Here is a 12,897-nt window from a genome sequence, read left to right on the forward strand (position 1 = left end):
AGAAATGAGCGGTTTGTGGGAGGAAATGAACAGTATTTATATATTTTTTACATTTGTAACCACAGGCACAAAGCGCCCGCGCTCTCAGATCACTTGGACATGGCTGTGTTTCAAGACGTAAAAACAATATAAATACTGTTCATTTTCCCACACAAACCGCTCATTTCGTGTCTTAGGCCATCAATGTGTACTTACATTTACGATCATGTTTAATTTTGACTTCTCTCTGCATACTCTTTGAGGTGGACCCCATAGGTCTCCATTATATGACTGATAGACAACAACGGTTTGACCTAAAACATCAAAATTGAAAATACTGTGGAAACAAAGACACCTACATCTTGGATGCCCTTGAGGTAAGCTAAAACATATCAAAAATTAATTTCAAAGTGAACTATCCCTTTAAGTGTAGAGCCACCCTACCTACTGTCAAACTGTCTGTCTTTTCTGGGTCTGTCTTTCTCTTGATCTGCGTCTGTCTCTCTTTCTCTGCTTTCACTCTCAGTCAGGCACCCTCATCCTCTCGGTTTCTCACAGGTTGGATTTCTTTTAACCCTGGAACATCTCTTAATTGATTACCTGAACGTTGGAGGTTGAATGGCGAAAACAGAAATAACGAAATAACAGAAATAACGTTTTTTTAACGACCAAATGAACAGGAGTGGCACTATGGAGATTAAAATGTTCTTATTTTTAGGTATGGAATAGCTATTTCTAATCAGAATTTAGTCCGTATCTGATTTGCAGTCAAATTCTGAGCATTTCACTAACGTCCAGTCAGAGAACCTTCCGGATTTCATCTTGGCAGACAGCTCTAGAGGTCTCTGTTTGGCACCGCAGAAGTGTGTCTGGATTGGCTGATTATTAGAGTGTCCTGGCAGCAGGGTATCATGACAGAACGGCGGCGGGCGCTGTGCCAGCGGTGGTTTTGAATCAGACGGGCACCTCTCTATGGCCTGAAACATTACACTCTAATCGGCCTTTTCATGGAACCATCAAAACCGCATTCAGCGCGGTGGACGTCAAGCTGTCAGGTTCAGTCAGGTGTAGCACTTTGAATTGAGGTTATCACTTAGCACCAACCCAGGGGAACCTTACCTTATATATCGCAACTTAAAGGGACAGTTCACCCTAAAATTCATGTACTCACCCCCATGTTGTTTTAAACCTGTATGAGTGTATTTCTTTTACTGATCACAAAATAAGATATTTTGAAGAATGTCTGTAACCAAATAGTCGTTGGGCCCCATTGACTTCCATAGTATTTTCCCATCCATACTATGGAAGTCAATGGAGTCCATGAACAGTTTGGTTACCCGCATATTCTTCAAAATATCTTCTTTTGTGTTCAACAGAAGAGGTAAACTCATACGGGTGAACTATCCCTTTAACAACGCTTCAAACAACGCAAGAGAGTGAAATATAATAGCAGCGTTTACCTGAGGTAGGCCTATAGCAGGAGTGCTGTACTCAAGCGCTTTCCGTTATAGGATACTGGTAAACCAAAACATAAGTAATGTCATTATTTATCACTAAGATAGTTATCTTCAAGATTTATTTTATCAGTAAGATAGTTGACAGCTAACTGTGAAAGGAGGCAAAAAGGGGAGGTTGCACGGGACAAAACTCAACCGACCAAGGGCGTAGGTTTGGTCTTAGCTTTGGTGGGGGCATCCCACTGTTCCCACACCAGCCCCTCGGGTTGTCAGCCAATCAAATGATGGCGTTTCTTGTACTGTCGCCCTGGCCGTCGGAATCTGCAACATGAAACTAATACTCTTGTCTATGTTGACTGTGTGTCAAGAGCTAGTCTGACCATCAGTGTGTTAAGTGGTAGTTACCAGTCTAGTTTTTTATGTAGCCTAACTGTTAAAATAAAACTGTTATATAACCAGTGTTAAATGACTGAATTGTAAGACTAATTTAAACAGTTTATGCAACTGGCCACATTTCATTAGAGTCATAAACAAACTAGTCAAAATGGATGTGGTTTGAGTGGAAGACATTGTTATCAAGATATTTGTTTGAAGAACCTCTAAGAATCATCAAGAACTTTTTTAAATGTTTAAAGAATTATATCAATTTAACCTTATACAGCCATAATAATTCTTGAAGTTAGGGCACAAGGATATTGCCACATGCCAAGATAAATAGGTTTGTAATGGGGTTTGGTATGACATTCTGAATTGAAACCCATATTGATTGTCCAATTAATCCCAAAATGCATTGAGTTTGTGAACATTTTGATTAGAAAAGCATGTTCTATATGTTTGAACTGTACTCACGCTGCTCCACAGGATAAAACATGCATTTGGTTGTCACAGGTCTTGCAGTGGTTCAGAGAAAGGTAGAGGGCACACAGTGAGCATCAGGGCCATGTCGTACTCTCACTCCATTAACATGGCTAAGTTACAGATATTGCTTACAGCAATTCAGCTTATACAAAAGTGGGTGAGCTTAGAATAGCAAGTTGTTGGGTTACACGGGATATACCTGAGCACATTCGAGACTACAACCCTTCTAATGTTATGCAAATGAAAACAAGATGCTTTCTTTGGTGGAGGTCGGGTATAACTAAGATATATAACCAACATTTCTGCTTTCTCCTCAGTGTACGAGGTGGTGGCCATCACGGGTGATGTTAAGGGTGCCGGGACTGATGCTAATGTGTTCATCACCTTGTTTGGAGAGTTTGGTGTGAGTCCCAAAGTTCACCTGGCCAGCAAGTAAGTTCTGCTTCAATTCTGCATCTGTACATGATGATGTTGATCTTGAGAGTTTCCAAAGTCAGGTAGTTTTTCTTAAAGGGATCCATGCATATCAAGATGTGTTTACTAACTACTTGTAATTGTTTTGTGTTCTCAAATCTTTCAAGTGTCAGCTGAATTTTCTGGTATTTTTGAGGACGTCTGTGGTGCGAAATAAGTAGGATTTTCTGTGGATTTTGACAGTGACAGTGCATTTCTGTCATATTAATTATTTAATTTTGTATTTTTCTTCAATCTACAGCACAGAAAAGAGGTATAACATTAACAAGGCCACCTCATCTGCTCGTGTGTGGCCGTGCATTGCTTTTTGCGCACAATGCTGTACAAGAGAACATCCTGCATGCTTTGACCATCTCATTCACACCTACACATCTTTGGGAAACAGATGTTGTTTCCTTAGTAGGGCTATATGATTATTCATGACATGAATTTTAATTTGTGGTCAACCGATATTGGATTTTTAATGGCCGATGCTGATATATCTTAGAGAGCACGCCGATATAAAGCCGATATTTTTATATATACTTTCTATTTATTTGAATCAATATTTAATAAATTAGATAACAAATCTTTTAAAAAAACATACTTATACCTTAGATGGCAACTTCTTGAATCTGCAAACCTATTACAGTTTTTTTCCACAAAGTAATTGTTAAAAAATGAATTAATATTTAATCACTTTTTTTCAAATAAAGACAAGGTAACGCTAATTTTACATACAAAAAACGATATGAATATGACACAGTGGGCAACTGGATGTAGCACAGCATATTTTAAAATGAAGGATTTAAAGTTTTCGATCTCGTCTCCTGTGAAGCTGCATCTTCTGCTCGCATTCACTCACTTCGCAGTTACTTTTTTTTTTTTTACTAGTTCTGTCTAACAAAGTATTAGATATGACTGTCAGAGATCGTAAACTAATGAAGATGGAGAATGTGAGAGAGCTCTGTGTGATCAAGCCCATAGATATCCACAATAAAGGCAAGGTGTCTTAGGGTAGAGTCTCTTTCGTCATCACCGGCGGCCATCTTGTCACAGGCAAGCTGATGTAAAATGAGTGATCAGCACGAACACAAATACTCTTATCTCGTTGAAATCTTGACGGATTTACAAACGGTTTGGTTTGTTACAAACGTTATTAACGTGTCTATAATTCTGGATGATTATTTATTTATACACTTATTATTCATAAGTATGCAGCGTCATAATTACATCTCTGACGTTTTTAACAAACTAAACTATTTGAAAATCGGTAGAAAATTGAGCAAGTTATGGTTATTTAAAAAATACATACACCATTTAAACACAATGTTACAAGTGAGCGAGCTGCCTGTGACAAGATGGGCGCCAGGTGCAGACGTCGACCTCCATTGGCCAGCAGCCTGGACGATCTAGCCTTTATTATGGATTTCTATGATCAAGTCCTACCCATAGATATGTATATAAAGGCTAGATGTGTTACGGCGGAGTTTCCATCGTCATCACCGGTGGCCATCTCGTCACAGACAAGCTGATGTAAGATGAGTGGTCACCACGAACACAAATACTCTTATCTCATTGAAATCTTGACGGATTTACAAACGGTTTGGTTTCTTACAAACGTTATTAACGTGGCTATAATTATCTGGATGATTATTTATTTATACACTTTTTATTCATAAGTATGCAGTGTCATAACTACATTTCTGATGTTTATAACAAAACAAACCATTTGAAAATTGGTAGATAATTGAGCAAGTTATGGTCATTTAAATAGTACATGTACCATTAACACAATGTTACGAGTGAGCGAGCTGCCTGTGACAAGATGGCCGCCAGCTGCAGACGTCGACTTCCATTGGCCAGCAGCGTGGACGACATATCTAGCCTTTATATAGATATCTATGGTCCTACCGTTCTCTTCTCAGGTGCTGGTGTTCTCAGCACCGCCTGTCAAAATAAAAGTCCCACTTCCAATACATCGGCCAATCAGAAACACTTATCGGTCATTGCTGATATTTAAAAATTTCCAAATATCGGCAGATATATCGGTCGACCACTAATTTTAATTGTGCTTGGCTCATATATCCCCACGATCACATGGTGCAAAGAACAGGATTTGCTCTCCTCTATACAGCATCACCATGGACATTCATCTGAAGGTGAAGAGATTCATGTGACTTTCTCATTGAATCAATGAGAGGGTACAGTCATATGGCATCACTTCCTTTTGTGGTCTTTCAGGAAAACATGAGAGGTTTGCACATATACTTAACACAAAAGGTAGGCTACTCATAAAAATCTCCACACACATAAAAATGTCCCATCCCATGTGTGCGTGTTGATTTTATATGAGGACAACGTCAGACCCTCAAAACTCTCCCTACAGTAATCAGTCTTCCTGATCAGTGCCGATCAATGATCGGTAAATGATTTAGAAATGAATTGCTAATGGGAGAGTTTTTACTTGCTCAGATGAATGTCCAAACGGTTAATGTTGCATAATGACTTATTTTCTAAAAATTAGAAAGGAGAAAAAAAGGACAGATGCAGCTTCAGAAAAGTTTAGATGAAGATGCAGAACAATTCAAAACTGTCTATTCATAAATCATTTGGTAAATCAAGTTTAGCTTATGTCTCCAAATTTTTGATTTTACAACCTATTTGAGAAACGTTGTGTATTTGGGTATCTGGTGCATCTCACGAAACTTATCAAGAACATAAATGGGTTAAATTTCACCCCAATATCTAAAGAAAAGTTATTTTACTTTAAGGAAAGGGAGCCTATAGACATTTCCTGACACGTTTTCGTGGGATTCATCCAGTCAGCAAAACTCATTTATTATGTATTACCGCCTTCTCAGAGAGTTTCAGCAGAATAGAACATAAATGTTTTTGGACTGTAATTCTGTCCGACAGTCAACATGCAACATTTTGGAATCGAGATGATATTTAACAGAATCTCTGAATCTGTCTAAATGTCATCATTTCCAAAGTTTGCTGGTGCGGTTTCAGCGTGCTGATCTCAGGTGACATGTGTGTTGGTTTCACCGCATCGGTAAGTCTGTGTGGATGTGTGTGAGTAATTTGGCAGTGTGAGTGGATGTGTAATTCATACTGGATGATTTTTAATTCATGCATTTTGCATTTTGATTAGAGAGAGCCAACGCAAGAGACCGTAGAATGATATGTGGGTCAATGACAGTGACATATGGTTCTCTCATAAACACACTCTCATTCATAGTCAGTCTCAGATATCGGTGCATTACAAAGTTAGAAGCTTGATTGACTGTCACAGTAAATCATTTAGTTTTGAGTCTATTCACTGGTTTATTTCTCTATTTCAGGAGCAGAACAGCCTTCGAAAAGAACAAGACTGACGTCTTTAGGATCAAAACTCACAATGTTGGGCCGATAAAGAAAATTAGGTACATGCATACGTCCGCATACATCTAAGTGTAACTACCTTAAAGGCAAGTCTTAAGAGTTACAGTGTGTGATGTGCTTCCTGTAATACAGAATCGAGCATGATAACACTGGCATGAGTGCCAGTTGGTTCCTGGACCGAGTCATTGTGACTGACATGAATAGGCCACACCTCCGCTTCTTTTACGCCTGCAACAATTGGCTGAGCAGAGAAGAGGCAGATGGGCTAACTGTCCGATATCTGTTGGGCAGCCTAAACCCAATGGACATTCCAAAACGTATGTTGTGACCTTTTATTTACAATACATACTTGTGCTATGAATCCCATTACTGGACCACTTAAAAATGTGGCAATAAATTGTTAAACTTTGAATTAGACACAATTCTTAAATATAAAACATGCTTTTAGGTTAAACTGTTAGAACATTATTTTATTTTATTTTTAGATTATTGATTTTACTGGATCATCTGAAAAATGTGCCATACATGTGTTTAGAACCATTTTTATATGATTATTAAACAAGCATTTAAGTATTTAAGATATCATCAATTTTTTTAAATTCTATTGTTATGTACACATCCTTATGTTGTCCCAACGCATATCACTTTCTATCTTCGGTAATCCTTAGTCAATATACAACCAATATACAACCAACAGAACACATATAACCAACACTTAGTCAATATACAACCAATAGAACTCATATAACCAACACTTAGTCAATATACAATCAATAGAACTCATATAACCAACACTTAGTCAATATATACCAACAGAACACATGTAACCAACACTTAGTCAATATACAACCAATAGAACTCATATAACCAACACTTAGTCAATATACAATCAATAGAACTCATATAACCAACACTTAGTCAATATATACCAACAGAACACATGTAACCAACACTTAGTCAATATACAACCAATAGAACTCATATAACCAACACTTAGTCAATATATACCAACAGAACACATATAACCAACACTTAGTCAATATAAACCAACAGAACACATATAACCAACACTTAGTCAATATACAACCAATAGAACTCATATAACCAACACTTAGTCAATATACAATCAATAGAACTCATATAACCAACACTTAGTCAATATACAATCAATAGAACTCATATAACCAACACTTAGTCAATATATACCAACAGAACACATGTAACCAACACTTAGTCAATATACAACCAATAGAACTCATATAACCAACACTTAGTCAATATATACCAACAGAACACATATAACCAACACTTAGTCAATATAAACCAACAGAACACATGTAACCAACACTTAGTCAATATACAACCAACAAAACATATCCAACACTTACTCAATATACAACCAACAGAACATATCTTTTCAGAACATATTTTTTCATTGACACCTGTAGAATACGTAAAGTACATCAGATCAAATTCTGTCTCTCAAATAAAAACACTACTTCAGTAATAAATACTACATAACCTACGTATATAGATATAATTCATACAGTATTTATATGTTTTTCCATTTAAACCATATAGATAACATCACATAGATCATGTGATCATGACCATAGATGATGGATGCATGCACACAAACATCACCAGCCCAAACCAGACTCAGGTTGCATACAAAGGATTAGGAGAAATTTAGTAGTAGAGTAGAGTAGGGTTTCAGGTGGGGATCACAATATCACCAGTCCAACATTCCCATATACCGCTGACAATATAACATTACATCTCACAGAGAGAGAAAGACTAGATGTCACACGGCTCTTTCTAAGAAAGACCTCACTTGTGGATCATAAAAATACCATGGTGTAATCATATTTAATGCGGAAAAAACATGGAACACGTCCATAAAAGTTTTACCTTGTATATACGTTAATGTGTGTGTGTCCATGTGATTGTAGAGAACAAGTACATAGCCAGTGTCTTCACAATGGATGCTAAAGGCAGTGGGACCGATGCTGACGTCTATCTAAATATTTTTGGAGAGTTTGGGGATACAGGTCAGAACTCAAACCAGTCGATGTTTCTGTGTGTGTGTTAGTGTTTTGTGTTGCTCAGTCTTGGTGTGATGTTTTCAGGGGAACGGAAGCTGGCCAGCGAGGGAAAGGACAATTTTGAGCGCGCCAATGAAGACAAATTCACCATCGAAGCGCCAAATCTCGGCAGACTTCGAAAAATCACCATCGGACACAACAACAAGGGCTCTTCTGCTGGTTGGGCGTGTGATAAAGTACACAAACACACTTTTGAAATATAATCCTCATAAAGAATATCTCGTGTCTCTCTCCTCCGTGATTACTGTAATATGGTGTGTTTATGTGTTATGGTGATGCGTTTTAGGTTGTAATTGATGACATGGGGAATAAAGAGGTTTATGAGTTTCCTGTTGATGCATGGTTTGACATCTCAGAAGGGGACGGCAAAATACAAAGAGATGTGCTCGTCGGGGCCACACAACCAATGGGTAAGAGTTGTGTGTGTTTGAAGTGCATATGATTAAAATGATATATCGGTGATTAAATAATCTTAGGTTAATTAACTGTAAAATCAACCAATACGTTCTATTTACAGTGGCTCTCGAAAGGGGTCTCGCTCTGGGTGTAATTCAAAGTAGAACCGCCACTGCTTAACCCTGACATGTAGTATGTCAGGATTAAGCAGATTTTCTTTTATATTTTGATATAGATTTTCTTTTATATTTTGACAAAAGTTTCAATAAACACGTTTTACTATATATATATATATATAGTAAAACATGTTTATTGAAACTTTTATCAAAATATAAAAGAAAATCTAAAAAAGTTTGCTTTTGTGTTTTAGGTTTTTTATCATGTTTGGTGTACATTAGGCTTTTATTGCACATATGTTATTCAGAGGCCCAAATTGAGCAAGAATATGCAATGTGGTGCAGATGCTGATATTTATATGGCCAAAAAAGTAAGATAAAATTCAGATAGCTTGTAATGTAAATCTATGAGATCTTTATAACAGTATAACAGACTACTGACATAAAATGCATTTAAATATCAGTCGTAACTCAATATCTTTCCATAATATGTCTTTGTAAGATGATTTTCAAATGCTTAGTTTTATGATCAAACATATAATGCAATCAAATTCAGTATTTGAGAGATGTACAAATAAATGTTCCTCAAAAGCCTGATGGATCATGTTCGATACTCACATTTTAACATGATTTTTCAACAACAACAACAAAAAAGAAGGTGAATTAAAGAATATGAATTGTTCATGTAATTGAAATGTTCATGTAATTGAAATATTACTAAAAAATCTAAGTTATTTTTATGCTTTGGCTACTTTATAAAAGTCAGTAAAGATTTCATAGCAAAGACACACAAAGTTTTTACAATTGTACTAAAAGGTCTTTTAGTTGTTAAAACTGTATGAAATGATGACAGAAGGCAGCAGTTTTTGATCATGCTGATGATTTAAAGGCCTTTTGAATTTGTTTTTTGTGTACATGCGTGCAGCGATCGTGTATAACGTGCAGGTGATGACGGGGGATATTCGTGGAGCGGGCACTAATTCCAAGATCCACCTCGTAATGCACGGTCATAAGGGAATCAAGAACAGCGGCAAGTTGTTCCTGGAGGGCGGCACGTTTGAGCGCGCCCAGATCGACATCTTCAACGTGGAGCTGCTGGAACTGCTCAGCCCGCTCAGCAGAGTCACCATCGGACACGACAACGCTGGGATTAGCTGCGGATGGTATTGCGAAAAGGTGTGTGTTGGGGCTATAAGGTGTTTTGAAGCTTTCATTACTTATTCATACATACAACGTGCGATCTCGCTCTTTCTCTCACAGGTGACCGTATACTGCCCGTTCACAGGCTTAGAGCAGGTTTTTCCCTGTGGGAGGTGGTTGGATGAAGATGAGGGTGATGGACTGGTGGAGCGAGAACTGTACGAGATGGTCTCACTTAGACATAAAAAGCAAAAGAGTGAGGAAATTATCAAAATATTGCTCTGTTGAAACAGTCTGGGGAAAATTTGCATTAACATTTAGTCATTTAGCACACACTTTTATGCAAAGAGCTTTACAGATTCACTAAACATGATGTATTTCAGTGTAAAGACATGCGTCTTATTCACTAAATACCTGCAATCCAGTGTAAGCAGGCACTACATGCGCTGAAAGTTATTGTCATTCTTTCAGTGCAGTCATTTAGTCAGTGACCTATTATTTCAAAATGATAATGCAAAAAGTAAAAAAAGAATTGAAATTGAAAAAAGAATTAAGAAAATTACATTCATAAAAAAATAAAACCAACAAAAAATAAATCCGTATTCATAAAAATAATGAAATCAATTAAAAATGTAAAATATATATATTTTTTTACAAATAGCACCAATGATAAAATGATATTCATAAAAATAACACTAATAATAAAATTAAATTATAATAAAAAAATAATATCACCAATAATAGAAAAACAGCAATCATAAAAATAATAACATCCATAATAAAATATAATTATAATCTATTATACTATTATATATTTTTTCAAAACAATAATAAAATAACATTATATTAATAATACAATAAAATTATATTCAAAGAAAATAACAACATCAATAATAAAATAAAAATAAATCAATGTTAAAATTATAATCATAATCATCAAACAAATATTGCTGAATTAACTATTAAACCATCAAGACACAAATTTCTTTTTTCTGTGTGTTTGTGATTCCCAGAATTCCCCTGGTCTCTGTGGATCTTCACGTCGGAGATTAAAGGTGCCGGCACCGATGCGCAGGTTTTTCTGCAGGTGTACGGAGAAAACGGCAAGAGCGATGAGATGAAACTCGAGAGCAAATCTGACAGTTTTGAACAGGGACAGTGTGACAAGTTCATTGTATGTCTGCTTCTCTTTTTATCTTTGCGTTTCATTCACATATTTGTACACTTGTGAAGTAAAGTGTTCACAGTATTCAATTTAAAGTTATTCTAGTCGATACAAATTTATCAAAGTTTACTATTTCTAATGTAGTGTTATTTGTAAGTGTCCAGATATTTTTCAGGGCCACTGTAGTTTTGAAAATGTTGAATTATGTAAAACATTTGCATCTTTGCTTGTGCTCTAGATTGAGATGCCCGATATCGGGAAGATACGCAAGCTGAGAATCTGGCACGAAAAGAGGAATCCGTTCTCTGGCTGGCACCTTGGCAGGGTGAGAGACCTGCACTAGAGGCTCGTGCACTATTACACACAGCCAATTTGTCCATTTCACACTCTAATCATGATTTAGGCAAGCAAGCATCCCGTTTTCTCAGCTACTGGTACATTTAAAATGACTTGTGCACTGTACTGCTAAAATTTGAGTCTCAATATGAGTCTTAAAAAAACTCAATATGAACTCAAAACATTTCTAATCAAATTCTAGCAAGTCCTATCTGTGCTATGCTATATGCATACCATATATGCTATATGCCATATTCATAATTTCTTTTTAAACAGTCTCTGTGTTGAAAATCATGTTTTTAATGTCTATATGTCTAAGAGAAACCATGTGTGATGGTTGAGTATTTTCTGCTTAAAACTGCATTGTATGGTCTCAAAAACTGTCCCTCTTTCCTAGCACAAACAACGTGTGGGGCACGGCTTTGTAGCGTCAATATAGCGGGTCAATTATGTATATGATGTATATTACGATGTTATGATGAACTACATGCCTTTCTCCAGTTGTTCAAAGCGTTTCTAAGGTGTGTGACTCTCAGATGGTGAACGAAAACATGGTTTGTGTTACATTAGCAAGAACAGTAGTCAATCCAAAGGCTAATCACATTAATTACCGTTATGTGTCCTACATTGTAGAGAGCATTACATAAAAACGTATTACCATTCTGATCTTCCGTTTCTTCTGAATCAGTTCCACATCTCGTTCAAAAATATTACGGCTAAATTAAACCAATATTTCCACTTGCCATTGTGTAGCATTTGCTACAGTTGACCAAGTGGATCAGGTGGTGTGAGTGAGTGGAGGCAGGGCTAATTTACATGTTCATGGATCCACATATACTAAATGAAGCTAGTGTTTGGGTTTTAATTCAAGGTATTTAAAAGCATGAAGAACCTATTTTTAAAGGGAAAAATTGTTTGAAGGGTTAGTTCACCCAAAAATAAAAATTAAGTCATTAATTACTCACCCCCATGCTGTACCAACCCCGTAAGACCTTCGTTCGCCTTCGGAACACAAATGAAGATATTTTTGATTCATTTTGAGAGGTGGATCACTGCTACATAGGCTCCTAAGGGATCGAAACTTGACGGCCCAGAAAGTCATTGAAGAAATTTTTTAAATATTCCATGTGACTACAGTGGCTCAACTATAAGTTTATCAAGTGACGCGAATACTTTTTGTGCGAAAAAACAAACAAAAATAATGACTTTATTCGACTACTCCATTTCTTCCTTGTAGGCCTGAGACGAGAGTTCAAGAGATTTCCACGAGATTTCAACTACTTCAGTTCAGTTTTCGCGCAAGCGTCGTGGAAATCTCTTGAAGTCTCGTCTCAGGCCTACAAGGAAGAAAAGGAATAGTTGAATAAAGTCGTTATTTTTGTTTGTTTTTTTCGCACAAAAAGTATTCTCGTCGCTTGATAAACTTATAGTTGAGCCACTGTAGTCACATGGAATATTTAAACATTTTCTTCATTGACTTTCTGGGCCGCCAAGTTTCAATCCCT

General features: G+C 36.6%; 1 protein-coding gene across 2 annotated transcripts in view; it reads left to right on the forward strand.

The window, feature by feature from the left end:
- loxhd1a (lipoxygenase homology PLAT domains 1a) overlaps positions 1-12,897 on the forward strand; it is a 38,671-nt gene that overhangs the window by 1,584 nt on the left and 24,190 nt on the right. Inside the window, exons 2-11 of one of the 2 annotated variants that reach the window (XM_089123543.1) lie at positions 2,612-2,726; positions 6,095-6,175; positions 6,267-6,451; positions 8,087-8,185; positions 8,264-8,415; positions 8,526-8,649; positions 9,677-9,927; positions 10,012-10,147; positions 10,905-11,065; positions 11,295-11,381. In XM_089123543.1, coding sequence (XP_088979669.1) covers positions 2,612-2,726; positions 6,095-6,175; positions 6,267-6,451; positions 8,087-8,185; positions 8,264-8,415; positions 8,526-8,649; positions 9,677-9,927; positions 10,012-10,147; positions 10,905-11,065; positions 11,295-11,381 — 1,391 coding nt within the window. Of the gene's footprint in view, positions 1-2,611; positions 2,727-4,516; positions 5,031-6,094; positions 6,176-6,266; positions 6,452-8,086; positions 8,186-8,263; positions 8,416-8,525; positions 8,650-9,676; positions 9,928-10,011; positions 10,148-10,904; positions 11,066-11,294; positions 11,382-12,897 lie in introns of those variants that run through there. The other variant, XM_089123544.1, reaches the window with a different exon arrangement.

This window comes from Pimephales promelas, chromosome 19 (assembly GCF_988280905.1).
Source record: "Pimephales promelas chromosome 19, fPimPro1.hap1.1, whole genome shotgun sequence".
Taxonomy (NCBI): Eukaryota; Metazoa; Chordata; class Actinopteri; order Cypriniformes; family Leuciscidae; genus Pimephales; species Pimephales promelas.